The following is a 26141-nucleotide window of genomic DNA, read 5'->3' on the forward strand; positions in this document are numbered from 1 at the left end:
TTTTTAGGGCAGGGAGGGTTAATTATAGGCCATCCAACACTAGTAGAAAAGGGGGCTTTTGTCCCGGTTGGTAAGGGCACCGGGACTAAAGGGTCCCCGGTTTTTAAACCGGGACTAAAGGGTCGTTACTAATGCCTCCCCCCTTTAGTCCTGGTTCTTACACGAACCGGCACTAAAGGCCGTCCACGTGGACGCAGACTGGAGCTCCACCTTTAGTCCCGGTTGGTAGGGACTAAAGGAAATTTTATGATATTTTTTTTTGAAATTTTTTTTGCGATTTTTTTTTTAATTTTCAAATTTCTGAATTATTTTAACCTCTAATCTCTAATCACCACCCCTCATCACTGCTCAATTTATCCTCTAATCTCTAATCACCCCTCATCATTCCAAATCATCTAACTTCCCGGACGGTCATCCATCCTCTCACTACTCCAGCCTGAGCACGCTTAACTTCCGGGGTTCTATTCTCCCTCGTTTCCAAGTCTGCACATGTTGTTTTCCTGACAATAGTAAGATGTTAATCCTATTAACCCTCAGGAATTTAGCTTGAGCATGAAGTGACACATTTCACTGTTTGAGTTTGAAACTATTGTTTTAAAAAACAATAATTATTTAGTAACACTAATATTTCTGGAATAATTAGTTTGACCATTGTTTGACCATAGTTTGACCACAATTTGACCAGATTTGACCAAAATTCAAAAAAACTGAAATAATTATTTAGTAACACTAATATTCTAGAATAATTAGTTTGACCATTGTTTGACCACAGTTTGACCATAATTTGAAATTGTTTGAATTTTTTTGCCTCTCCAGATCTTAAAAGCCCCGTATATTTTTTCTGTTAGGTTTTTGAGGATTTTGAAAATGTTTAACGGGGTTCCAACCGGGACTCAAAGCCCATTAGTACCGGTTGGTGGCACCAACCGGGACTAAAGGTCTAACCTTTAGTCCCGGTTGGTGTCACCAACCGGGACTAATGGGCATCGCACCCTTTAGTCCCGGTTCGTGGCACCAACCGGGACTAAAGGGCCCAGGTGAACCGGGACTAATGCCTTAGCCGCACGAACCGGGATAAATGCTCACATTAGTCCCGGTTCGTGACTGAACCGGGACTAATGTGAAAACTGCCCTGTGACCAAAGCCCTGTTTTTTACTAGTGCAATCAGCCGATCCATTGGTCCAAATTAATCAATAATGAATGATTAAAGTAGTAGTAGTAGTATTTTTTTCAACCAAGGGTAAATTAGGTAGATGAGAAAAGATACACATCATACTGAAGAGTATGCCCCATTGAGCTAAGCGCTTATCCAGGCCGCTAGGTTGACCCTATAGAGACAAGGTGGCGAAGCAGACGCTGATCGGTTGGCCAAACAGAGGCGACTAAGATCAGACCGACGGCAACATCTGCTAGACTGGCATTTATTTAATACAAGAACCTTGCCCCCGTAAAAATAGTAGGGAATACCGGAACCTCGTGACCATGAAACCCAGTATGCTCGTGCAGTTGGGCTCCAAGATTGCCATCATTCACCTTCTCCCTATACAATGAGAACTGCTGATGCCCGAGAGCAACATGCTGTACAAATGGAGTGAGCTGGTTTCTCGCGCCGACAAGAGATTGAACCAGAGAACGGCAAGGGACGGGCTGATGGATGCGTGTGTGGTCGTGTGTCACTTGTGTACCTGCCGGTGACACACCTCTTGGTGGGCTGCGAAGAGGTGCCTATCAGAGTGGTGCAAGTGCCGCTACACGTGGTGTCTGGTGTGGTGTGCCTATCAGAGTTGAACTGTAAAAAGACTCTTTTCTTTGGTTGTTGCCATAAAATGAAAACTTTCTTGCCCAGGCATCCACACATCTTGATAATCTTGGAAGTGTTCTATTTGGAGCTCACATATGTGTGAATGCTCAGACAGTGATTGGAGGAAACAACGGCGTGACCACAACGATGCTGCAGTAGGTGGAGGAAAAGTTCCGCCCTTTGAGACGACTCCGTCACTCGTGTACTATGTGACAGCTCCGACTGCCCGCCACGGAGATGAGCTCCAGTGCCCCGCCGGAGCTCTACCCGCCGCTGCAAGGAATCATGGTGTGTCCTCACGAGTGATATATGACTCAAATTTCCAATGTATCCCATTTCTAAAACATGTCCACATTCAATCGCTGGTGCCACTCATCGTGTCGGCCATTTTCGGTGTCTCCATAGACTTCTCCATATTGTACGCAATTGTCACATACCTCTATTATAGTTGGGACCAATATTTATTTATATACATGAGCCAAATTGAATATCCCGTCTAAGTACAAACTTCATTGCTTCATAAAATGTCACGTGCCTACCTCTTCACTTTCGGTCATTCAAGTGTAGTCATAGTTGTCAAGTAACTAATATCTCCAGGATGTATTATTGCATCCAATGTATCCAACGTTGACATGCCACAAGCTGGGCTCCTCCTTGGTAATGAAAATAGGGTCCACGGGGTTAAAAATGTCTCCATGCAACTACCAGTGCCACTCCATAGACTTCTCCTTATGCGGTTCCTGACACATCTCTGTTGTAGTTTCGAGCATTGCTTTTACTTCATAAAGGAATTAGTTATCTATAGAAAGGGTGTAAGTGCAAACTTCGTTGCTTCACCAAACTTCACATATTGGCCTTTTATTTATTATTCTTCATTCAACTTTACACATAGTTATCGATAAAGTAACATCTATATGGTGCATTAGCACATTCAGTATATGTAACACTAACACTCCAGAAGTTGGACTCCATCTCGAATTATGAAAATAAGGTCCACAGGCTTAGAAAAAAACTTTGAAGTCCCCAGGCATCTCTCTCTCCATCGTTAACCCATAAAACCCCATTCACCACTACAAGATTGTATTCCCATCATATTTTTGTTTGCTATAGTGTGGGTGCTCTCACAAACTTGTGGTTTAGCAACCTAGCATGACTAGTGATGGCTAAAGGAAGAAGAAACAACATTTGTGATCGAACTCCCCAAAATTTCTTAGTGTTTATTAATTTTTACTTGAGACAACCACAAATAGAAATACACATCACAACAGACATGTGCATAAATCAACAAAAATCTCGATCCCGAACGATTGTTAAAATGTCATTCATCATTGACACTTATTATTATGTACGTACAATGGTTCCCTTGGTTTGATTACGAATGATCAGTTACACAATTTAATTATTTATGGCATTATATGTAGTCACCATATGTCTTTGTACAAAGCTTACATGATGCCCCCATCAAGACGATCATGTGAATAAGGATGTTTTTCTTTCTAATGAATTTGCATCCCATATTCTTTGTACTATTTAAGAAGAAAGAGTTCAAACTCTCCAATTTTCATTACAATAGCAATCAAAGTTATTTCATCAATATCGAACCACGGATTGTACCATATACTCGGACAGAGCATAACTAGCTAGGCCCTATGGAAGAACTTAGGTACCCATAAATAACACAAAATACGAGAACCAAAACTACCAAATAACCATTCTTCTCACAATCACATAACTATTAGGATCTTCTCTCCATAAAATCCACAAAGAAAGACCACTTGCCTGCATTGTTATGCTCAAGTAAAAGAACCTCCATGCTGGAGATGCTGAGAATTCATCATTTACTACCCGCTCGAATATCTTTTTCTCATACTTTATTATATTTCACTTTGCTTCCTTCATCTATAATATCATAGCTCGTCGACATAATGGCTCATAGACTAGTAGTGATGGCGTGCCTTGATTTAGTAAAAGAAGGCATCATCAACATGCATTAGACAATGGTCTTTCTTACAGGCCGAGCTATCGTATTTCGACAACAACCTTGAAGATAAGAACAAGTCTATAAGGCCCTCCCTTTTTTGCCCACGTGAACACATATCAAACTAATATTGATGCGACACTAAGATGTAGTAGCTAGTGTTCCTACACACATATTTGGCGGTCACCGTTCAACCTTCTGAATATCTCGTCGACTATAAAACCCAATGAGCAAAGGCCTCTAAACAATAGCCATGCAAACACCTTGAGACTACCAGGATTTTGTAGTCACAGCCCATGAATGTTCTCCATATATATTCTTAAACAGTGAAATGCAGACGGTTCTAAAAAGTTCAAAAACACAAGATGAAAACTGAATGCCTCTTATGACCGATCTCTATGACAAACCCACATTTGGGGTGAAATATGAGCCTTTTCAACCATGAATAATTACCGCAAATTTGGACATGTAACACTCAGAAATTCCAGTAAGAAGCGCTTCAAAGGAGGAAAAAAAGGTATGCACGCACATGGATCATTGCCACGCACGGGTAAAATCAAAACAGAAACCCTCTGGGCCGTCTGGATGCAGCGGCAGGATGTGCACGTTGAATGGTGGGTCGCGCATCCACGCTATCACGCGAACGTTCGTGCTTGAGTGCGTTTATATAAAACAAAAAGTGTGGTCTCCGTCCAGTCCACCTCCTCATCCGCCGTCCACCAAACCAAATCGCCGCCGCCTCGCTCTTCCCTACTCCGGCCGCCGCCGCCACTGCCGCCGGCGAGGGCAACGCCCCGTTGCAACCCCAACTTCCAGTACCTTCTCTTTATTCCTCGAGGCCGCATGGGTTGCCTCCCCCTCCCCGCAGGCGGCCCCACCGTGTGGCTGCTGGGTGGCCGTCGACGTCGCCGGCTCGGCCTCCCGCGCTCTACCCCGAGCGACCACCTCTCCTGGCTCCTCCCTTTTGCTCGCGTCGCTGTCCATTTGTGGCTCGGACCCACATTTCTTCGCCAAGCCGGACAGGGAGGGGGTCGGAGATGCTCTGAATTTCAAAGTGGACGCATTTTTCTGTGAGCAGAGCACGCACATGCTGCCACGTTGGCTAGAGAGATAAATCCAGGACGCTGGTGTCCAGGTAATGACTATCTTCTGCTGCTAGAGTGACTAGTAGTAGTAATGATATCCTAAGAATACTTAATTTCAAGTGGAGTTAGTGGCTGCATTTTTCCAGACTAATCCTGCTGCTCACGAGATAGAAATCCTGGACGCTGGTCTCCAGGTAGTAACTCTTGCAGAAATCAACTATGAGCTGCTAGAGTGACTAAATAGTAATGATATCCTAAGAATAGTAATGATATCCTAAGAATACTTAACGTCAAGTGGATTCGGTGGTGGGTGCATTTTTATGAGCAAACACATGCTTTCACATGGTGGCCTCGGCAAAGTTTCTCACATGGTGAAGGAATATTTTGTATGAATGCCAAAGTGGCCGACCAACAGCATCGAGGTGGGCGGAAAGTGAACACGCTCTCGTCAACTTGACTTTGATCTGAATCTGTACAACCCCACACCATTTCTCCTCTGCTCTGCATAGCACCTGTGTTTCCTGTGGCTGTGTGTGTGTTTTCTTGTGAGCTGGGAGCTGTGAGGGCGCCGCTCCGTTCCACGTTCCCCTCTCACCGCGTCTCTCCGCCGTCTCGGTTCGGGCCTCCGCACGCGGCCTCACAGTGCGGCTGCTCGGTTGCCGTCGATGCCGCCGGCTGGGTCTCCGGCGTGCTTCCCCAACAGGCTCCTCCACCTCTCGGGTATCCTTCCTCCACTCCACAGCCACCTCCTCCGGAAAATCAGCGCCAGTTGCCCTGAATCATCCCTAACCCCAGACCATTTTCTCCTCTGTGTAGTGGTTGTGTTTCCCTGTGTCGGCGCGTGAGCTCTTTCATTTGGGAGTTGTGAAGGACTGAAACGAGAGCAACAATGGCAGAGTTTGTAGTCAGGCCGCTGGTATCCATGTTGACAAACAAGGCGTCCAGCTACCTGCTGGACCAGTACAAGGTGATGAATGGCATGGAGGAGCAGCGTGAGACCCTCAAGCGCAAGCTTCTGGCGATCTTGGATGTCATCCAAGATGCGGAGGAGAAAGGAGCTTCCCGGCCTGGAGTGAGTGCTTGGCTTGAAGCGCTCAAGAAGGCATCGTATGAGGCGAAGGATGTCTTCGACGAGTTCAAGTACGAGGCCCTCCGGCGTGACGCCAAGAAGAAGGGACACTACAAGAAGCTTGGCTTTGACATCGTAAGCCTCTTCCCTGCTCACAACCCCATTGTATTTCGTTACAGGATGGGCAAGAAGTTGTGCAGGATTGTGCGCAAAATTGAGGGCCTTGTCAGAGAGATGAATGACTTCGGATTCAACAAAACTCAGCAAGCACCACCATCCAAGCAGTGGCGCAACACAGATTCCATAATAATTGACTCTGAGAAGGATATTGTCAGCAGGTCCAGAAACGAAGAGAAGAAGAAGATCGTGGATATATTGATTGATCAAGCTGGCGACAGGGATCTCATCGTCCTTCCCATTGTTGGAATGGGCGGGCTGGGCAAGACCACCTTTGCTCAGCTTGTCTACAATGACCCTATAATCAAGGAGCATTTCAAGCTCCAGAGGTGGTGTTGTGTGTCAGATGATTTTGATGTTGTGAAGATTGCAAACATCATCTGTGAGACCAACGAGATCCATCGTGAAAAGGCATTGCAGAACCTTCAGAAAGAAGTAAGTGGGAAGAGATACCTCATTGTGTTGGATGATGTATGGAATGAAGATGCTGATAAGTGGGAAAAACTGAAAACCTGCCTGAAGCACGGTGGGAAGGGGAGTGCAATATTGACGACCACTCGCAATGTGCAAGTAGCACGAATTATGAAGATGTGTATTGCTGATAGCCATAATCTCAGAAATCTAGATAAAGTATTTCTGAAGGAAATATTTGAGAATAGAGCATTCTGTTTGCAAAAGCCAAAGGCTGCTGAGCTAAGCGATGTGGTTGATAAGATTATGGAGAGATGTGGAGGCTCTCCTTTAGCTGCCAAAGCCTTTGGGTCTATGTTGAGTAACAAGACTAGCATGAAAGAATGGACAGACATACTAGCCAGAAGCAACACTTGCAACGATGGCACAGAAACTTTTCTTGTACTCAAGCTCAGCTATGATGACTTGCCATCACACTTGAAACAATGCTTTGCTTTTTGTGCTATATTTCCCAAAGACTATGAGATTGATGTTGAAACATTAATTCAGCTATGGATGGCACATGATTTCATACCACTGAGAGAAGGTGACAATCTTGAGAAGGTAGGTAGAGAAATTTTTGATGAGTTAACTTGGAGGTCATTCTTTCAAGATGTCAAACAAAACCCTCGAAGAAAATGGCAGGGGGAGCTCCGTCCTAGAACAATATGCAAGATACATGATCTTATGCATGACATTGCCTTGTCTGTTATGGGAAAAGATTGTCTTACTATAGTTGATAGGCCTAATGAAAAGGAGTTACTGTCCACTGGTCCTACACGCTACTTGTTCTCATCATATTGGTATACCGGAACTCTGTTGGATGATTATCTGATGAAACACTCTCCCGCTCTCCAGACACTGCTGTATCCATATGCCTACACCAGTGACTCAGCACCACACTTGTCGAAGTACAATCATCTGCGAGCACTGCAACTCTTCAGATTGAGAAAACTTCCACTCCAACCAAGGCACTTACAGCACCTGAGGTATCTTGATCTCTCAAATAACATATTGATCGAAGAGCTTCCCGAGGAAATAAGCATACTGTATAATCTACAGACTCTTAACCTTTGTAAATGCATACGTCTTGGTCGACTTCCAGAGGATATGAAGTGTATGGAAAATCTCCGTCACCTCTATACAAATGGATGCTCATCATTGAAGTGCATGCCTCCAGGCCTCGGGCAACTCACTTCTCTACAGACTCTAACATATTTTGTGGTGAGCTCTAGTCCTGGTTGCAGTACTATTAGAGAACTACAGGACTTGAATCTTGGTGGTGATTTAGAGCTATCTCGTCTTCAGTATGCAACTGAAGTAGATGCTAAAGCATGCAGCCTTGGAAATAAAGATAAACTTACACATTTATCTCTTAAATGGGGTGATGACAGCACTGATGAATTGGGCCAGCACAGGAATGTGCTTGATGCTCTTAAACCTCATGCTGCACTGGAGTTTCTAGGAATACACTCCTACAGAGGTACTGGCTTCTCGGCATGGGTGCTAAGTCTTAATTTTCTGCAGCATTTGACCGAGCTCCAGCTAGATGGTTGTACAATGTGTGAGGAATTTCCCCAATTCGGTGAATTTAAGTCCCTTGAAGTTCTTGTTTTGAAAAGGTTGAACAAACTTCAAAGCCTATGCAATCACAATTCATCTGCAATGTTTCCAGCATTAAAAGATCTCAGATTAAAAAAATTGGAGATTTTTGAGAGATGTGTGGCAACAGAAGGAGAAGAGTTAGCATTTCCTCAGCTTGAGAATGTTAAAATTAAGGACTGCCCAAAGCTAGCAATTCTGCCTGAAGCACCAAAACTCAAGTTTATAGCTCTAAAAGAAGAAAAGGCACAGCTATCCTTATCAATATTTAAGTCCAGGTATATGGCTTGCTTGTCTGGGGTTGGCCTGTCCGTCAGTGATGATACAGAAGCAGCACCAGTAACAGAACTTGATCAGGATTGTGAAGTATCTCTTTTGAACCTGCGGTTGGATGGTTGCAACTTTTTGTTCTGCTCAACTCCGTTGCAGCCAACTGTTGGGGTCTGGAAATGGTTTGGTCAGCTTGTGCATTTGACTATCGAATCTTGTGATATGCTCATCTACTGGCCTGAAGAAGAGTTCCGTTGCTTGGTATCATTGAATAGTTTATCCATTAATTCCTGCAGCAAGCTAGTAGGACACACCCAGGGGAAAGGATGCCGTACTCAAGTAAGGGATCAACTCCTGCCAAATCTAAAAGAACTAACAATATATCATTGTGGAAGTTTGACAGAGCTTTTCGTTCTGCCGCCATCTCTCACAAGTATTGTTATGATGGATTGCAACAGTCTTGAGTCCATACTGGGGCAGGATGATACAGAGTTGGAGAGTATACTACACTCTGATACAGCATCATCATCGGAACACTTCAATGACCTCACGTCCACATGTTTGCTAGAGCAGTCACTTTCACCCAGAATTAATCCTTTGCCATGTCTTGATTATTTGCGTATAATTAGCTGTAAGAAGCTTCGTTTCATGCCAGCGCAGTTAGATGCACTCATTTTTTTGGATATTCATAATTGCGATGGGCTCGAGTCGCTGGATTGTTTGGGAGACCTACCGTTACTGGAATATCTATACCTTAATAGATGCAAACATCTGGCATCTGTACCAGGAAGTCTTGGGAGTTACTCGGCCCTTCAGAAGCTCCGCATTGAATACTGCCCAGCTTTAAATATGAAGCCACTTTATGGACATCTCCAACAACGGCTTGATAGCCTTGAATTGAAGGATCTATCTAAGGCTGGTTCAAGCTATCCTAATGAAGGTACCTTTCAATTTCATTTACCCCATTTTGTATCTCTTTTCCCATCTGTATAGTTTACAGATGTACATATTGCAGCCTGTAGTTTCAAGTTTATCCAACTCCTTGTATTTTCACATTTGGTATGTAGTGACCGCGTACACAGTTTCTCTGATATGGCTATTCCAATATCATTTATTTGTATACCGTAAGTTTGACTTGGATTGACGTCGTCATGTGTGGCCGATCTGTATTTTCTATCATTTTGGTAAAAGTTAATACACCATGGAAGTATGCTCCCTTGTGTAGTGACCGTACACAGATCATTCTTTTATGTCTATCCCACTATCATTTATTTGTAAAGTTTGACTTGCTATTAATGTTCACAGAGATATTCTGACATTGTTTTCCATGTACAGGGCCTAAACTACGGGAACCAAAATGCTGGAAATTCTGACATTGTTCCTTCACTGTGCAAGCGCGAGTCTGCATAGAGGTACAGATACCATGTACGTTCCTGGTTTTTTTCTTTGCATCTTTGATTCTAAAAGTTTGTAGGCTAAAAGATCGGTTTCGGTATGTTCACCATTCTTGACCTGAATGTGTTTAATTTCCTTGCAGGGTCGCTCGTGCGCATACAAGTGATGAACACAATTGGTAACTGCCCTCTTCAAGGGAGTCAAGTTCTTTTATTTGCCTGCTCCGTGAGCTCTGATGAAAATAAGGCGCCCGAAGGCCTGAAGCATGGGGGAAAATGAACTTCAACTTGCAGAACTGGAGAGAGAAGGTCGTGCTGAATCGTGTTTACTTTGTGCAGAACAAACAAGCATGTCCTTGGGCAAATCGTGCGTGACTATAAGTGCACTTGCAGTCGTGTGCTGGCGATCGAGCCTTTTGTTTTCCATGTGTACTTACAGTTCACCGTAGTAATACGGTGTGCTATTTCACATCTTTTACATAATCTTTAGAGCAGAGCACGATCCTGGTTAATTCAGACCGCTGATTAATGCAGGCAGACATCTGGTTAGTTCAGAGTTAGAGACAGCTGCTTAGTTGTCCGTGTGTTTATGGCTGCTTCAGAGAGCTGATTGTGTGCGTGCACGACGTGCTAGTCTCTGCTTGCCAATTCGCCATGTACACAAAAGTCTGCAACCAAAGTTGGAAGATCTCAAATTACCAGTGCCTTTCAGGATGAACATACAGTACATGATTTTAGAAGAGTAGAGTGCAGGTGCCAGCTTCCACCATTTTGTTCTGCCGCAAACCAGAGCTGATCGCAGCAAAGAAATTATATAGACAGCCATGGTAGTATAGTAAGCTCACTCTAGTTCTTCAGTTTTTTTTGACTATGCTCTAGTTCTTCAGTTCCAGCAGGCACACATGTCCCCTGAACAGAGCAGAAGGGAACAGCCCCACACCGCAGGCTGTTGTCACCGACTCACCGTGCACAAACCTGCTTCCGTCCATTTTACGACGGTCCGTTGCTTGCCATCTCTAGCTTCCTTTTTTTTTTGATATAAAGACTGTAATGGAACCCCCTACAGTATAATTAGTGCAACAAATCCAAATTGCAAGTACCATACCTTGAACCTGGGTGGGTGGGAAGGCATCAACCCCTCCCCACCACTAGGCTATGCCTTAGTCTGCCATCTCTAACGAGGAGTAGCTTCTGCACGGATTATAGTGGGGAAGAAAATGTATGACTAGGATGCAGGAATTCCAGAGAAGCCAAATTCAGGAAACAACCAATCCCTTTATTTTACAAAGCCGCCCATAAACCTTTTTTTAATAAAACATGGTAGTACGGGGATTTTATTTTACAAAGCCGTCCATAAACAACCAATCCCCTTCTTTTACCTGGTATTATGATTTTATCCATTCCCCAATAACCAACATAATTTCTTCTACCAAAAAAACAACCCTTAGTAATGAATTTATTCAGCATAATGAGATGAACATGTATAACTGCAATGCAGCAGGAATTTCAGTGAATTTTTCCAACATCTTTATGAAATAGCCGGTCTCCTTTCCTTATATATAAATTAAAGAACATTTATCGGCATTCCATATGGAGCCCTTTCGGGTTTACAGTTTCTCTTCTATGTACCACCTGTCCTAAACTAACGTTCAGAGAGAAGAATATCTCATTGTTTAAGCTTGATTCGTAAAATAAGCTTGATTGAAATCAGCATATCGTTACTAAGGTTTTTTTAGAGAGAATATCGTATTCTCTGATGGGATCTTGAACGCTTGTTTGTCCGGGACACCTATGCGTCCTGATTAGCCTTCTGGAGCTTTCGACTTTGAGCACTTTCTTACAAAATATGGGAATTTGACGTAGAATAAAAAGACGCTAGTGTGAGTGGAACTCCCGACTTGGGGATATTTAAAAAAAATGCATCTTTAATGATAAAGTACCAACTATGGTGGCAGATCCATTAAAAAACAACATTTCTTGGAAAAAAGCGTTGACAAAATTTCTTACAAAACGCGAACAGTATTTGGAAATGGGGAAAATAATTCGAAATTCTTATAAATTTTAAAATGTGAGCACATTTTTAGAAAAGGAAAAAAAATTGAACACGGGAATATTTTTTAAATTGTGAACAAATTACGAATTCTGAACCATTTTTTGAATTGTCATTTTTTTATAAAGGAATTTAAAATACATACTAAACATTTTTTAAACTATACTGTGAACTTTATTTTTCAAATGTACGCTGCACAATTTTTCTATACACGATGAACATTTCTTTATGTACAGTGAACATTTCATCAATGTACTGTGAACATTTTACTTAAATATGGTGAGCTTTGCTTGAAACGTGAAGAATTATTGAATACCTGATAAATTTTTTGAAAACAACGAACATTTATATAATACATGATGAACATTTTTTTCCGAGAGCATGCTTATCTTTTCTGACATCCGTTGGATGGCTTCAATTTTATTCATGGCCTTGTATGACCAATTCAAGGCACCATGCCAAGTTGCTTGTGTTTTTCGACAAGTATAGCATTTCCTAGAGTTTTCTCGCTCAAAAAATACCGATAAATGGCCCGATGTGTCGCAACTTGCACATCATGTCGGAAATCGTTCAAAACTGACATGGGCGCTTATCATAGGCATTCCCACCTTGTCCAAAAAGTTAAGGTCATTTTAAGGATGTCCATAAAAATACCTTGTTCAACGTGGATGTCCAGGTAGGTGAGAAGTGTTTGTCTGAGAGCAAGTTGTTTTTCGACATCCTTGAAATGACATCAATTTTTAATGGCCTTGTATGATTGGTACCATGCCAAATTGATTTGGTTTTCGACAAAATTTACATTTTATGGAGTTTTCTTGGTCAAGGAAAGCCGATAAATGGCCGGACGTATCGTAGCTTGCACACGATGTCAGAAATCGTTCAAATCTGACATGGATGTCCAACGTAGGCATGACCACCTGTTTGCAAAAGTTGGGGTCATTTTAATGATGTACAAAGGTAGACCATGTTGAAAGAAGGGTGTTCGGGAACGCCAGAAAGCTCTGTGTGGGACCACGTTGTTTCTTGACATCCTTGAAATGGCCTTCATTTTTTCCATGGCCTTGTATGACCAATCCAAGGCATCATGGCAAGTTATTTGGTTTTTGACAAGTTTTGCATTTTATTGAATTTTCTCAGTCTAAAAAGACCAATAAATTGTCGGGCGTGTCGCAACATGCAAACGGTGTCCGGATTGGTACAAACCTGGCATGTATGCCTACCATGTGCATGCCCACCTTCTTGTAAAAGTTTGAATCATTTGAAGAATGTCCAAAAATAGACCAAGTTCAACGATGGGTGTACGGGTAGGCCAGGAGGGTGCATCCGTGAGCATGTAGATTTTTTAAATTTGAATGCTTCCGTTATTTGCAATTTCCATCATTATCAATGAACATGAACATTTTCTTGTGTCCTAAACATTTCTTGAAATTTGTCAACAATTTTAAATTTCAAACAGTGTATGAATATTTTACAAACATGAACATTTTTTTCCAAAATTGCTAACAATTTCCGAACAATTTTTTTTAAAAAATTGAACACAAATTGTAAATCACGTACTGTCTTAAAATTCATCAACCTTTTTTCAGCGAAAACATTTCTTAAATTTGTGAACAAAAAATTTGAAACAAAACTATTTTTAAAAATTGTAAACAATATTTCAAAACAGGATTTGCTTTTTGGTGTTCATTTTTTTCTTCAAAATTTTGAACATGTTTCGAAAAAATAATAAAGTTCAAAAAGGATAAACATGAATTGATGAATAAAACAGACAATAAATGGAATAATCACTCATGCCTTGGTCCAACTAGGCGACGACATCGCTCCTGTTGAGCGCATGTAGGCCTGGCACCAGTAGTACATTCAAATACAAAAAATGGTTTCAAATTTTTATGATATTTTCCTGTTTTTTTCTTAAATTCGAAATATATTAGTGTTTCCAAAAATAAAATGTGCAAATTTGAAAGACAGGAACATTATTTTTTAAATTTTTGTACAATTTTGTAAAATGTGAATATTTGTATGTTTTGTACGAAATTTTTAAATATGAAATGTTCTGAATTTATAAATAAATTTTTACAATGGCGAATATTTTCTGAAAAAATTAAAATTGAAAATAAACAGGAAATAATAAGAAAAAGGAAATAGCGCAAAAAGACCTGTTCGCTACATTAAACCGGTCAGTATCATCAATTTTGATTTTTTTCCAAATATTTTGGTAAAAAAAGTTGATGAAAATTGGAAGGAGTTCGTAGATTTGAAAAAGAGTTCACGGATTCGATTTTCTTTCATGGAATTGAAAATGTTCAATAATTTTAGAAAAAAATCATGAATATTAATAAAAGGAAAAGAAAATGTAAATGTAAAGAGAAGGAGACAAAAAGAAGTAAAACTAGCCAAACAAAACCAGGAAGAGGAAAAGAAAGAAGTAAGCCACGTTGTCGGCCAAATGAAACCAGAAAAAAAAGGTTAACCCGCGAGTTTCTCGCTTTGTGGGACACAAACAGAACAAAGAAAAAAAAATGTAAGTGTTCACATTAGGTGAGTTGCTTGGTTGGATAGCGCGGCATAAACTTAATGTGGAAATTGCAGGTTTGAATCATGCCTTGCACACTTTTTTGCAGGTTAACAGAATAAGAAAAGATCAAAATATGTTTACTGAAGTCGCTAGATTGTTTGGGACAACTGCCATTTCTGAAAACACCGAGAAATGCAAACACCTAGCATCTGTACCAGGTAGTGACGGGAATTACTCAGCCCTTCGGAGGCTCCGCATTGAATACTACCCAGCTATAAATATGATGCCACTTTATGCACGCCTACAAAAACGGCTCGAGAGCCTTGAGTACAAGGATCTAGCTCACGCTGTTTCATGCGATCCTGATGAAGGTACCTTTCAGTTTCTTATACTTCATTTAGTTTCTCTATTTTTTTTCTTGTCTATTGTGTTAGAAGTTTTTTTTGAACCGGGCTTTACCCCTTTCCATTGCAAATGAACGGAAATACAACAGTTCCGAAACCATCTAGGGAGAAAGGAAAGAGGGAAAGCGAGTTCAAGCACTACCAGAAAACCCACCGCATTTGCCCGACATCGTGACGAACGCTATGGGGTGAAAACCTGAGTAGCACTACAAATTCAGACCAGACTAAGTCAAACTATTACAACCCCGACCAGGAGCAAGTACCAAAACAACAGAAGTCTGGAGACCAAACGACTAGCAGCGCAGAAATTAAGCAAAATGCGACTAGGTGCAGCACACTTCTGCATTACTCTCCCGCAACAATCATTCGCCAGTGATCGACTGTCTGGCGGCGTCGCACATGTTCATCAGCTGCATCGTGTTTGCCCTGACAGCATCAGCTCCTGCCCGCAGCTCTTCAGCGTCTCCCCCCTGCTGCAACCCTGTCCAGTAAAGCATGAACGAACACATAAAAAAACTATCTCAAAAGGTGTTTTGATCAGCTTCTTCTCAAAGGTCGCATGGTTACGGGCAAGCCAAATTGCCCAGCAAGCAGCCGCAAGCCCCACCGTATAGAACTTCTCTTCACGAGGGCAAAAAGTGTAGCACCAAGCAAAAAACTGTCAGTAATTGTTGGGGCACTTATCAGTCCCCAGCGACACCCCAATGGAGCGCCAAACACACTTAGCCACAGGGCAAGTAAAGAAAAGGTGTTGAGAGCTCTCAACATCCTTGCAGAAAGAGCAACTAGGATTTCCTGGCCATTTTTTCCTCCGCATCACTTGCCTAGTAAGAATTGCATCCTATGACATTTGCCAAAGAAAGATCTTAATTTTGAGAGGCAGTTTAGCTCTCCAGATCCACCTATAGTGGCACCCGCTGATGGAGCTCTCCAGCCATTTATACACAGACTTGGTAGAATATTTGCCATTACAATTAAGCCCCCAAGTCACCATGTCATTATTACTGGTCAGTGGAAGCGTGTTAACAATGTCGCGCATCACACCCCATTGCTCAGATAAGTCACGTGTCAGCCTGCACCAGAAGAAAGTATTCTCCACAGTATGGCGAAATTTCTCCACAGTGCACTCAGGATTGTTGCAAATGGAGAACAGTTGCGGCTATCGCTCTTGGAATGGAGGCATTCCATTAATAGGATCCATCCAAACTCGAGCCAGGTTACCAGATTCAACATTGTTTTTTCTCCCCACCATGTACACCTCTTTAACCTTCAGAAGAGATTTCCAACACGGCGAGTCTGAAAATTCAGGACCTACCTCAGCAACAGTCTTGTTTCTAAGATAACAAGCACGAACTATATCTTGCCAGACCCCATTTTGGGTCTCTAGCTTCCACCACCATTTCATCATTAAACTAACATTTTGTTTTCGGAGGTCCTTGACCCCCAGGCCACCTTTTTCTTTGGATCTACAGATCCTGTTCCACCAGACTAGGTGGTATCTCCCTTTTTTTATTACACCCCTGCCAGAAAAATCTCCTTCTATGTTTATCCAGCTTTTCAATGAACGTTTTATTCATGAGCCACATAGACATATGGAAGATAGAGAGTTGGGTGAGGACATAATCAAGTAAAGTGAGCCTGCCCCCCATTGAGGCAGCATTGCCTATCCAAGCCTCGAACCTCTTGAGATATTTAACAATGATGAACTCCCAGTTTGAATTTCTAAGGTTGGTGTAACTGACTGTCATCCCCAAATATTTAATTGGGAAACTGCCAATGTCACAGTTAAAGAGCTCAGCATATTCTCTAATGATATTCTCATCTCCACCAACAGTTAGAATCTCACTCCTCTGGAAATTCACTTTGAGACCAGACATCATTTCAAACATGTATAGCAACAACTTTAGGTTAACTGCCTTATCTACATCATGATCCATACAGATAATGGTATCATCCGCATACTGTAACACTGCAACCCCATCAGGGATCAAATCCGGGGCTAGTCCAACGATCAACTTATTTTTCTGAGCATTTCTAATCATCTTAGACGAACACTCCGCAGCAAGATTAAAAAGGAAAGGGGAGTGGGGGTCCCCCTGGCGCACCCCTTTAGCACTCTGGAAGTATGGCCCGACACAGTTGTTGAGCTTAATACTAACCGTGCCAATGTGCAGGATTTGTTTAACCCAACCGCACCAGGTTTCATTAAAGCCTCGTAATCTATGCCATTCCAACAGGAAGTCCCAATTGACTTTGTCATAGGCTTTTTCAAAGTCGAGCTTCAACACAATGCCCACCCTTTTTTTAACATGGGTGTAGTTAAGGATTTCATGAAGAGACAGAACCCTATCCATGATATTCCTACCATTCACAAAAGCATTCTGGGTGGGGCTGATTAGTTTGTAAGCATGTTTCTCAACCCTACGATCCATGGCTTTGGTGATAAGTTTATATGGGCATCTAAGGAGGCATATAGGTCTAAACTGTTGAATTTTATCAGCCCCAGAAACCTTAGGTAGAAGAGTGATCACCCCATAATTGAGACGTTGTACATCCAGCGTCCCATCATGGAAATGCTTAAAAAGAGACATAATATCCCCTTTCACTATATCCCAACAGGCTTGATAAAACTCCACAAGAATATTGTCTGGTCCCGGAGCTCTGTTGGGGGGCCATGGAAAACAGGGTTTCTCTCACCTCTTCCTCTGTGAATTCACGACATAAGTCCTTATTATCCTCCTCATCCAGCTTTTCATCAACTGACCAGGTATCAGGATCCAAGTGAAACTGATTACCTGGTGCTGGACCGAACAGATTCTTATAGTAATCCGTGGCATGGGCAATCAAGTTATCCGTACCTATTATCTCCACCTCCCCAGCTTTCAGAGAATGAATGGTGTTTTTGCGTTTGCGACCATTAGCTATCTTGTGAAAGTAACCAGTATTTAAATCTCCTTTCAAAAGCCAACACTCACGAGACTGTTGGAGCCAGTAAATCTCCTCATTGACCAACAACTCATGGAGCTCAAAGCAAACATCTATCTTTCTGCTATACATCTCTGGCAACAGGGGTCCTAGCTCTTCTAGCTCCTCCAGTTCAGCCAGCTCCAACCTAAGCTCTTCTTTGATCTTTTTATTATGCCCAAATTTGTCCGAACCCCAGCCCTTAAAATAGGTCTTAAACCTCTTAATTTTCATGTTTAGGATATCGATGGGGTCTGAGGAAAAAACCCTCCTCCCCCAAATTTTACTCACCAGGGTATAAAACACTCATCCTTGATCCAGGAGAGGTCGAAGCGGAATTCATGTGGTTTGGGGGCGTCATGCCCTTCCTCCCTCAATGAAAGCAATAAGGGGTTGTGGTCTGATATTTCCCGCACCAATTTTCTGACCGAGACTAGGGGAAATAAGTCCTCCCAGCTCTCTGACATCAGAATGCGGTCAAGTTTTTCCAGGGTTTGATGAGCCTGATTATTAGTCCAAGTGTACTTGCCTCCGCTAACATGAATTTCTCTGAGGGCTAGGGTATTGATGATGGAATTAAAGAGGTCTGTGGATTTATGGTTCGCCATCTTTTTGTTCTTCTCTCCTGATTGTCTAAGAATATTGAAGTCCCCGCCCACTATATAAGGAATTTGCATACTACTGCACATGGCAGCCAATTCAAGCAAGCATTCCTCCTTAAATTCCTCGTGGGCCGACCCATAGACCACCAACAGACCCCATTTACATTTTCTATTCTTGTCACTAAGGATAACTTGGAGAATGTACTTGCCTTTGTTGCAAGACACAATTTCCAGAGTATCATGACGAACCCCACACAAGATGCCTCCTGATTTTCCTTCAGATGGAATCCAGTTCCATTTGAATTGGTCATAGGGGTCTATTCTCCTTAAACATTTAGGAGTGAACTCTTTTTTCATGGTTTCTTGAAGACCCAGGAAATCTAGGGAATGGTCACTAATCATATCAGAGAGGTAGGTGGCCATCCCTTTCTTGCCCACCCCTCTGCAGTTCCAGATGAGCCCTCTCATCTGGAACAATTTTTGTGAAAATGGGACCTAGTAGCCCTACCAGGAGGCTTTGTAGGGCTACCTATCGACATATCAGAATTCAACTCTTTCTTTTGGCTTCTAGTCACAGGTCTAGAAAGCTTGACAACAGATTTTCGTTTGGGTTTTCTCCTAGGTTTCCTAGATGTCTCTTTTTCATGTACAATCTCATCTTGGTCCAGCCAAGTTAGATTAACAGGGGCCATCTTACCCAATTCATTTGTGACAAAGATGTCATCCTCACAGTTCTGATTATTAATCACAGGATCGTTTTTCTCCTCTAAGTTTCTTCTAACGCACTCAAGCTCTCTAAGCACATCAATACAAGTAAAATCATTATCAGGAATGCAAACCCCCATATTAGTCGCTCTACTAATCAAATCAGTATTGGATAAAGCAGCAAAAGAATTTGTGCAAGCATTCCGGTTGTTACCTTCCAAATTTTTCTTACTTGCGAGCTTCATAGCTTTAGCTTCCACATGTTCTTGCATACCTTGCAAGTTACGTTTGCTGAATCTATGCAACTCCTCGGGAGCAAGAGGGGGAGTGAGGATCAACTCGTCATTGCAATTAGGAGAGGGAAGCTGTACCACGTAATCATTGGAAATCTTCATTTTTGGATCCACATCTCCATCCACCTCCATAAGCTGAGAAGAGTTGGTTACTACCTCAGCATATGACAACTTAGTGAGATTAATAGTTTTTTTTCACCTGTACCACATGTGCAGGAGTCCCCTGATCAGCAAACGCATGAGAAAGAGCAGGCTGCACAGGTACCAGCCAGTCTGATGTGCCATGAAACTCCCCTTGCCCAGCTTCTTCCTGGTCTCTAGCCATAGACTCAATGAGTAAGGTGCTATCGACCTCACTATCAGAAGAAAAAGACACCTCACTCTCCTGTGGTTGCAAACGACAGGTTTTGCCACCATGGGAGGAGGGTCCATTTTTCCCATGTTCAGGAGCCTCATATTTATCATCATTTTTTTCCTGTTCAACACGCTTGCGTTTTGGAGTTTGGTCAGGCTTGCTTGTATCACCCTTAGACACAGCAGAAAGTCATGCCCTCATCTACTGGATTTTTCACCAGTACCTCTTCCACCTCATAGGTAAATCTATAAAAGCGACCTCCCAACATTCCTTCAGCTGAGGCAGGAGGTTGGTCCACGAAGCGGCATCCAATCTTAGCTCTAACTGAAGAAGGGCGGTTGATAGTGGACATATCTATCTCCAGAGTGACACCCACCAGCCCCCCAACATAAGCAACCGTTCTGTCACAACGCTTGTTGGGAGGGATCCTCCCAATTCTAACCCAAGCTACTTCCAGTAAACCATCAGAATCGATATCATCAGACCAGGGTGAAAATTTGACACTCACCCCACACTTCTTAAGCTTGCTAAACTCAACAAACAGAGCTCGGTCTACCTCTCTTGGATTAGGCATTGTCATGACAAATTTTTGGGGGGCAAAGAACCTGGCAGAACAGCGCCACCCCTGACCTACGTGCACACTAAGCTCATGTTCGATATCTTTAGTAGGTGCAGAGCCCTCAAGAATAGTTACAACCACATTGTAAATTCGCTCTCTGGCCTGTCTCTCAACGCTGAAATCAGGAATAGAGTGGAACCCCTGCCCTTTACTTTGAAAAGCACACATCACAGGCAAGCATTCCCAAGGGAGAAACTCGGTGCAGACAGCAGATAGATGCCCTTTTTTCTTGCATCAATCAAAGACAGCATGGGGGCAGTGAGCAGTAAAGTGCCCTGCCAGATTACAGATCTGACAGGGACCAGAAGATGGAGCAATGTTACCAGCACGCGCAGGGGGGTCGCCGACTCGCGGAGGTGAAGTGTTCTTGCCAGCCGCGCGGGATGACCTATCATCACCCTGACGAGTTGGCGCATCACGAGCACCCCCGGCCTCCGTCACTCCATGGGAAGAGTTCGCGCCGTCATCCTCCCCTCCCCACCGTTCCCAGCGAGGAGGAATGGCCTGCCTACCCTCCACCGCCTCATCCCACTTGTCGAATCCGGAGTCTCCAGATCCAGGAGCCCTGCTTGAGGAGGAATCCCCCGTTGCCGTCTTGCACTTCCACACATTGGATTCGCGGCGGCCGCCACCGCAGTCGAAACGACCCGCGCCCTGGCCCTGCCGGCCCCAAAGCCATCTCCTCTCATCTCAACACCTCTGCTCACAAGATTTGACGGATCTGGTGGAGGAGAATGGGAAGAAGGGGAGGCAACAACTTGTGCAAACGATCTAGTATCACCACGAATTTTTCCCTCCCACCAGGAAAAATCTCGACGAACCCTAGAACTGGATTGCGGCGCGTCCCAAAAGTGGGAGAGGCTTTGTGTTAGAAGTTACAAGTGTACACCTTGCGGCCCTGTAGTTTAATGTTTTATTCAACTGTCTTTGCATTTCCGATTCTGGAAACACATTTTGTATGTCTATGTTTTGTTTATTCCTAAATTCTGAATCGCGCAGCTGCGCCGGATGGCTGTCTCGAGCGCACGCGTTACCGACAAAAGTCATCCGCCTCCTACTCCTTATCCACTCATCCTCCACCCACACTCCATCCCACCTCCTGCCGCTCCACGCCTCCTCCTCCGTGAGATGCGACGGCCGCCCCGCTCCTCCTCCGGGCCATGCCCCTCCGCCGCGCTCCTCCTCCCGGCTATGAGGCTGCCGCCTGGTTCTCCTCCCTTCTACGCGCGTCGCGCCAAGCAAACCCCCGGTCGCCCCTTCCTCTTACCTACTCCCGGCGACGAGCGCAACACCCGGCATGCACCCGACCACCCCCTCCTCCTGGGGATGCACGCCACGCCCGGCAGCGCTTGCTCCCATCGTCTCCTGCGCCATGGTCACCAGTCCGTTCTACCTCCCTCCGTAGCTCCGCTAGGCGGGCGCCTGATGTTGGCGCTCAAGGAGTCCATGGAGACCACGGATGGGTGCCAGCGCCCGCGGGCGTGGTCCTTCAAGGTGAGGGTCCTGGATGGAGCGCAATGGAAGGAGCGACATCTGTGACGCTAAGCTGCTGGTTGGGTCGAACGAGTCCCTGTGCGTGTCCACTTGGGTGCACCCGGAGCTTTGGGCCTGCTGCATTCTTTGAGTAGATGAGCACGGCTGGATTGCTTCTGAAGAGGTAAATTTATGCAGTAGTTCAGCCGACTAGTAGTATATCAATACGGCTGTAAGAGTTGCTCAAAAAAGTCACAGGTGACGAGGGAGGAGAGGTTAGGGAGTGGAGGCAGGCCAAGCAGTTGCTTTTCACCGGCGCTAGAGTTGCTTAAAAAATCAGATGACACTTACAGGATGTATGTTTCCTACGTGTGCAGATCGGATCCAATTGATAATCATTTATAATTATCCAGCATCTCTTTTGTTTTGTTGATCTCACTCTGCATGTTGCATACACACAAGGTTCTTATTCAGTCAGCTTTGTATGTTGAATGGCACGGATCACATATTTGTGTTCCTTAACAAAAGAATCAGTCAGGTGAATCAATTGAAACATGCAACTACGCTGGTGATTAGGTCCAGTTTGATTTTATAACAAACTATCTAGGTTTTTCAGAGAAGATTATTTTCTAGATATTATTGTTTAGAAGGAAAGTTGCTTTAACTTTTAGGGAATTGATAGGGGCTTCTTCCAATTATCTTCAGTCTACCATCTTTATTTTGTGTCATTCCCGAACTGATTCTTACTGTTAGGGAACTGTTTGCAACTAGTTGCTCCTGTTTTTATCACAAGTTGCCTACAATTACAATTAGAGTAGCTTCATTTTTTTAGTGATGCGCCTACAATTACAATTAGAGTAGCTTCATTTTTTTAGTGATGCGGGAAATGATGATTTATGGGCCTAACTTATTACCACTGCAGATTGATTGGGTAATTTTATTCCCAACAGAGCTTCTGAACTCTGTTGGCTGTAGCTAGAGTGCAGATGGAGCAAAGGAGTCGAGGTCCCGGTGAGCAGTGGAAGAATACTTTTTAGCTGGTTAGCAGGTAGTCACCATTAGTCATTTTATTTAAAATAGAGATGTGGCTGGTGAAAGATACATGGTTGCCCTACATAGTTTGCATCCCTTTTTTTATGTACAATAAATAAAAGATAACATAGTTGCCCACAATTAACCATATAGTTGCCTAAAACCGCATATCACATTGCCCAATCTCATGAACAGAAACATTACCAAGACCATGATTTGGCCAATATCTAAAGGTTTTAGATACCTTTCAATTAAGTTTGTGTCATAGTGGTGTGTCAATAATTTCTTATCTTCGGGTGGGATCCCTTGGTATGATCATAAACACTTGGCAAATGATCACAGAGGGTGACGGGGTGGAGTTGGTCATGCGGACATAACTAAAACCATGAAGTTTTTTATGAGATTAAGTTTATCTGTGAACCCCTAAAAAACAAACATGTGTATGTTCTTTATCCCTTTTTCAGGTGTCATAGTTGCGCACAAGCAACTATACAATTGCCTAGAACCATGTATCCAGTTGCCCAATCCTCATGAACAAAAACATTACTAAGACCATAATTTGGCTTATATGTACAAGTTTTAGATACCTTTCAATTAAGATTGTGTCATAGAGATGCATCAAGAATTTCATCTCCTCGGGGTTGGATCCCTTGGTATGATCATAAATAGTAGGCGAATTGTCATAGAGGGGGAGCGATGTGGAGCTGGTCATGGGGACGTAACTAAAACCACAAAGTGTTTTTAGGGGATTAAGTTTATTTGCGATCCCCTCCAAAAATGAACATGTGTATATTATTTATCCCTTTTTTAGGTGTCATGGTAGCCTACAATCAACCATAATGTTGCCTAAAACTATGTATCTAGTTGCCCACAATAATACAGTTGTCTAAAACCATATATCCAGTTGCCCACAATCAACCATATAGTTGTCTAAAACCATGTATCCAATTACCCAATCCTCATGAACAAAAAACTTATCAAGACCATAATTCGACTAATATGTAAAGGTTTTATATACCTTTCAATTAAGATTGTGTAATAGAGACGTATCAAGAATTTCATCTCTTCAGGGTTGGATCCCTTGGTATGATCGTAAATACTAGGTGAATGATCATAGAGGGGGAGCGGTGTGCAGCTGGTCATGGTGTCATAACTAAAACCACTAAGTGTTTTAGGGGATTAAGTTTATTTGTGCCCCACTCCAAAAATGAACATGTATGTATGTTCTCTATCTTTTTTAGGTGTCATAGTTGACTACAATCAACCATTATGTTGCCTAAAACCATGTATCTGATTGCCCACAGTCAACTGTACAATTTCCTGAAATCATGTATCTAGTTGCCCACAATCAACCATACAGTTGTCTAAAACCATGCATCCAGTTGCCCAATTCTCATGAACAGAAATATTACCAAGACCGTAATTTGACTAATATGTAAAGGTGTTAGATACCTTTCAAATTTGTGTCATAAAGGTGGGATCCATGGTATTATCATAAATACTTGGTGAATAATCATAGAGAGCAGGGTGGCGTTGGCCATGGGGGATGTAACTAAAACTATGAAATAAACCATGAAGTGTTTTTAGGGGATTAAATTTACCCGTGAACCCTAATGAACATGTGTATGTTCTTTATCCCTTGTTCAGGTGTCATAGTTGCCGACAATCAACCATATAGTTGCCTAAAACCAAGTATCCAGTTGCCCAAAATCAATAAATAGTTTGTCTAAAACCTTGTATCCAGTTGCCCAATCCTCATGAATAGAAATATTTACCAAGACCATTATTTGGTAAATATCTAAAGGTTTTTAGATAACTTTGATTAAGTTTGTCTCATAGAGGTGGAGTCAAGATTTTCCTCTCCTCGGGGTGGAATTCCTTGGTGCGATCGTAGAGGGGAGCGGGTGGAACTGGTCAGGTTTCCTCGCTGAAATTATGAGGCACATGACTATGTGTGTGCGTGCGCGCGCGCGCGTGTTTTCTCCTCTTCTACTACTTAGGTGCCCAAGGAAAACCGTGGAGTTGTTCAGGCTTGGAGTACACACGAGTTGCCTGATGAACTTAGTCTTTTCTAAATGTGGCTGCTTTATCTAGATATCAATTCGTGATGGGACTACACACAAGTTGTCTGATGAATGCATTGGAGTTGCGTAAAAATACCCCAAAAGTTGCTGGCTTTTTTAAGTACAACTCCAGTGCATATAAGTCACATAGTTGTTTTTCTTTTCTACCCCCAACGGGCTCTGTTAGGTGAACTTAGTCTTTTCTATATGTGGTTGTGTTTGTCAATACTCGAAGTTGTTGTTGCCACCTCCTTGTTACAATAGAAATGGTTGGTGCAGTGGGGCGACGTCTCACGTCTCCTCCTTTATGAGGCATCTAGTTTTGGACGTCGTGTTTCCTCGGGAGCGGCGGAAAGGGCTTTGTCAGACATCGGTGGGAGGTTGGTCGTTGGGTTAACATTGCCATTTGTAGTGCGGGCTCTTTGTCCATCTCGGGGGCCTCGCCTAGGAGGTGCGGATTCTGCTCCTTTTGTTGTCTGAGAAGATGGGATCCGGTTTGATGTCATAGGGAGCAATGGAGGCTGAGGGGCCCTGAGAACGCCCCGTCGTCGTTTAGTTTGGAGGATTTTCAGACGTACGAACTTGTTGAAACAAATTAGATGACCATCATTGGATGGTTAAAAGTGTCTAGAGAGGCCGATTCTAACATTTTTTAGGGCGATTTGGTGATCCACGTTGGAGTTGTCTTTATGGTAGGCGATTTAGAGGTGAAGCTAGTCAATTGGTAGTCATGGTGACCAACTTAGAAGGTTCCTCCATTGATAGGTAGTCGTACTAGGGAAAAATGAGTTGCTTTTCTATAGCACTAAAGTTGCCTGTGTGGCACACAAAGTTGCTCGGAAAAAAAAGTTCATCGAAACCTATTCACATGGGATCTAGTTTTGAAGAACTCGTCGCGAGAAACCCAACGGTGAAAACGGATTTGAATTTTGACATTCTAATCAAAAGTTACAACTTTTTAAAAAATTTGATCCCCTAATAAATGCAGGTGGATAGGTAGTGTGAGCGTGATCGCGCATGGGTGGGTGGGTTTTCTTTTTGGGTTGTCCTGGTCTCGTGCGGGGTTGCTCTTTCCTTTTCTGAAAGAGCGCTAGCTCCTGCGATCGGGCGCCCGTGCGCCAGCCAGTCACGTCCTAGTTTATTTCCATGTCAGGAAGCATGTGAATAGAGTTTTCTGCTGTGTTAGTCATGTAGTGAATAGGTTTGCCTTGATTACGATGGTAGCCATTAGCCTTGATT

At 43.0% G+C, this 26141-nt stretch overlaps 2 protein-coding genes across 6 annotated transcripts; one reads left to right on the forward strand and one right to left on the reverse strand.

Annotated features, from left to right (window-relative positions):
- Positions 1–5385: 5385 nt before the first annotated feature.
- On the forward strand, positions 5386–10522 carry LOC109775781 (putative disease resistance protein RGA1). 5 transcript variants are annotated; one of them, XM_073506765.1, is made up of 5 exons: positions 5386–5585; positions 5682–9373; positions 9449–9492; positions 9739–9858; positions 9971–10192. In XM_073506765.1, the coding sequence occupies exons 2-4, from the start codon at positions 5755–5757 to the stop codon at positions 9841–9843; spliced, it is 3768 nt and encodes a 1255-aa protein (XP_073362866.1). In that variant the 5' UTR covers positions 5386–5585; positions 5682–5754; the 3' UTR covers positions 9844–9858; positions 9971–10192. The 5 variants fall into 5 exon arrangements, 2 of the variants coding, with proteins under 2 accessions (XP_073362866.1, XP_020190067.1); XR_002235891.4 differs by lacking the exon at positions 9449–9492 and having other exon boundaries at positions 9769–9858; positions 9971–10461; XM_020334478.4 differs by lacking the exon at positions 9449–9492 and having other exon boundaries at positions 9769–9845; positions 9971–10522.
- A 4324-nt stretch (positions 10523–14846) lies between these two features.
- On the reverse strand, positions 14847–21223 carry LOC109775777 (uncharacterized). Its single transcript, XM_020334474.3, has 3 exons — positions 19560–21223; positions 19282–19495; positions 14847–15277 (listed from the first exon to the last, which is right to left on the reverse strand). The coding sequence occupies exons 1-3, from the start codon at positions 19683–19685 to the stop codon at positions 15159–15161; spliced, it is 459 nt and encodes a 152-aa protein (XP_020190063.2). The 5' UTR covers positions 19686–21223; the 3' UTR covers positions 14847–15158.
- Between the last annotated feature and the right edge of the window lie 4918 nt (positions 21224–26141).

The sequence above is a fragment of the Aegilops tauschii genome, chromosome 1 (assembly GCF_002575655.3).
Source record: "Aegilops tauschii subsp. strangulata cultivar AL8/78 chromosome 1, Aet v6.0, whole genome shotgun sequence".
Taxonomy (NCBI): domain Eukaryota; kingdom Viridiplantae; phylum Streptophyta; class Magnoliopsida; order Poales; family Poaceae; genus Aegilops; species Aegilops tauschii.

Bases quoted from the DNA above. Each gene is read 5' to 3' on its own strand.
- LOC109775781 (XM_073506765.1), top strand. From the start codon at position 5,755: ATGGCAGAGTTTGTAGTCAGGCCGCTGGTATCCATGTTGACAAACAAG. The intron at 9,374-9,448 runs GTACCTTTCAAT...TACATATTGCAG, and splicing joins TTCAAGCTATCCTAATGAAG to CCTGTAGTTTCAAGTTTATC. The intron at 9,493-9,738 runs GTATGTAGTGAC...TAATGTTCACAG, and splicing joins TCCTTGTATTTTCACATTTG to AGATATTCTGACATTGTTTT.
- LOC109775777 (XM_020334474.3), bottom strand. From the start codon at position 19,685: ATGGCTAGAGACCAGGAAGAAGCTGGGCAAGGGGAGTTTCATGGCACA. The intron at 19,496-19,559 runs GTGAAAAAAAAC...AACTCTTCTCAG, and splicing joins CTCCTGCACATGTGGTACAG to CTTATGGAGGTGGATGGAGA. The intron at 15,278-19,281 runs GTAACAACCGGA...TTTACTGGACAG, and splicing joins AAGTAAGAAAAATTTGGAAG to GGTTGCAGCAGGGGGGAGAC.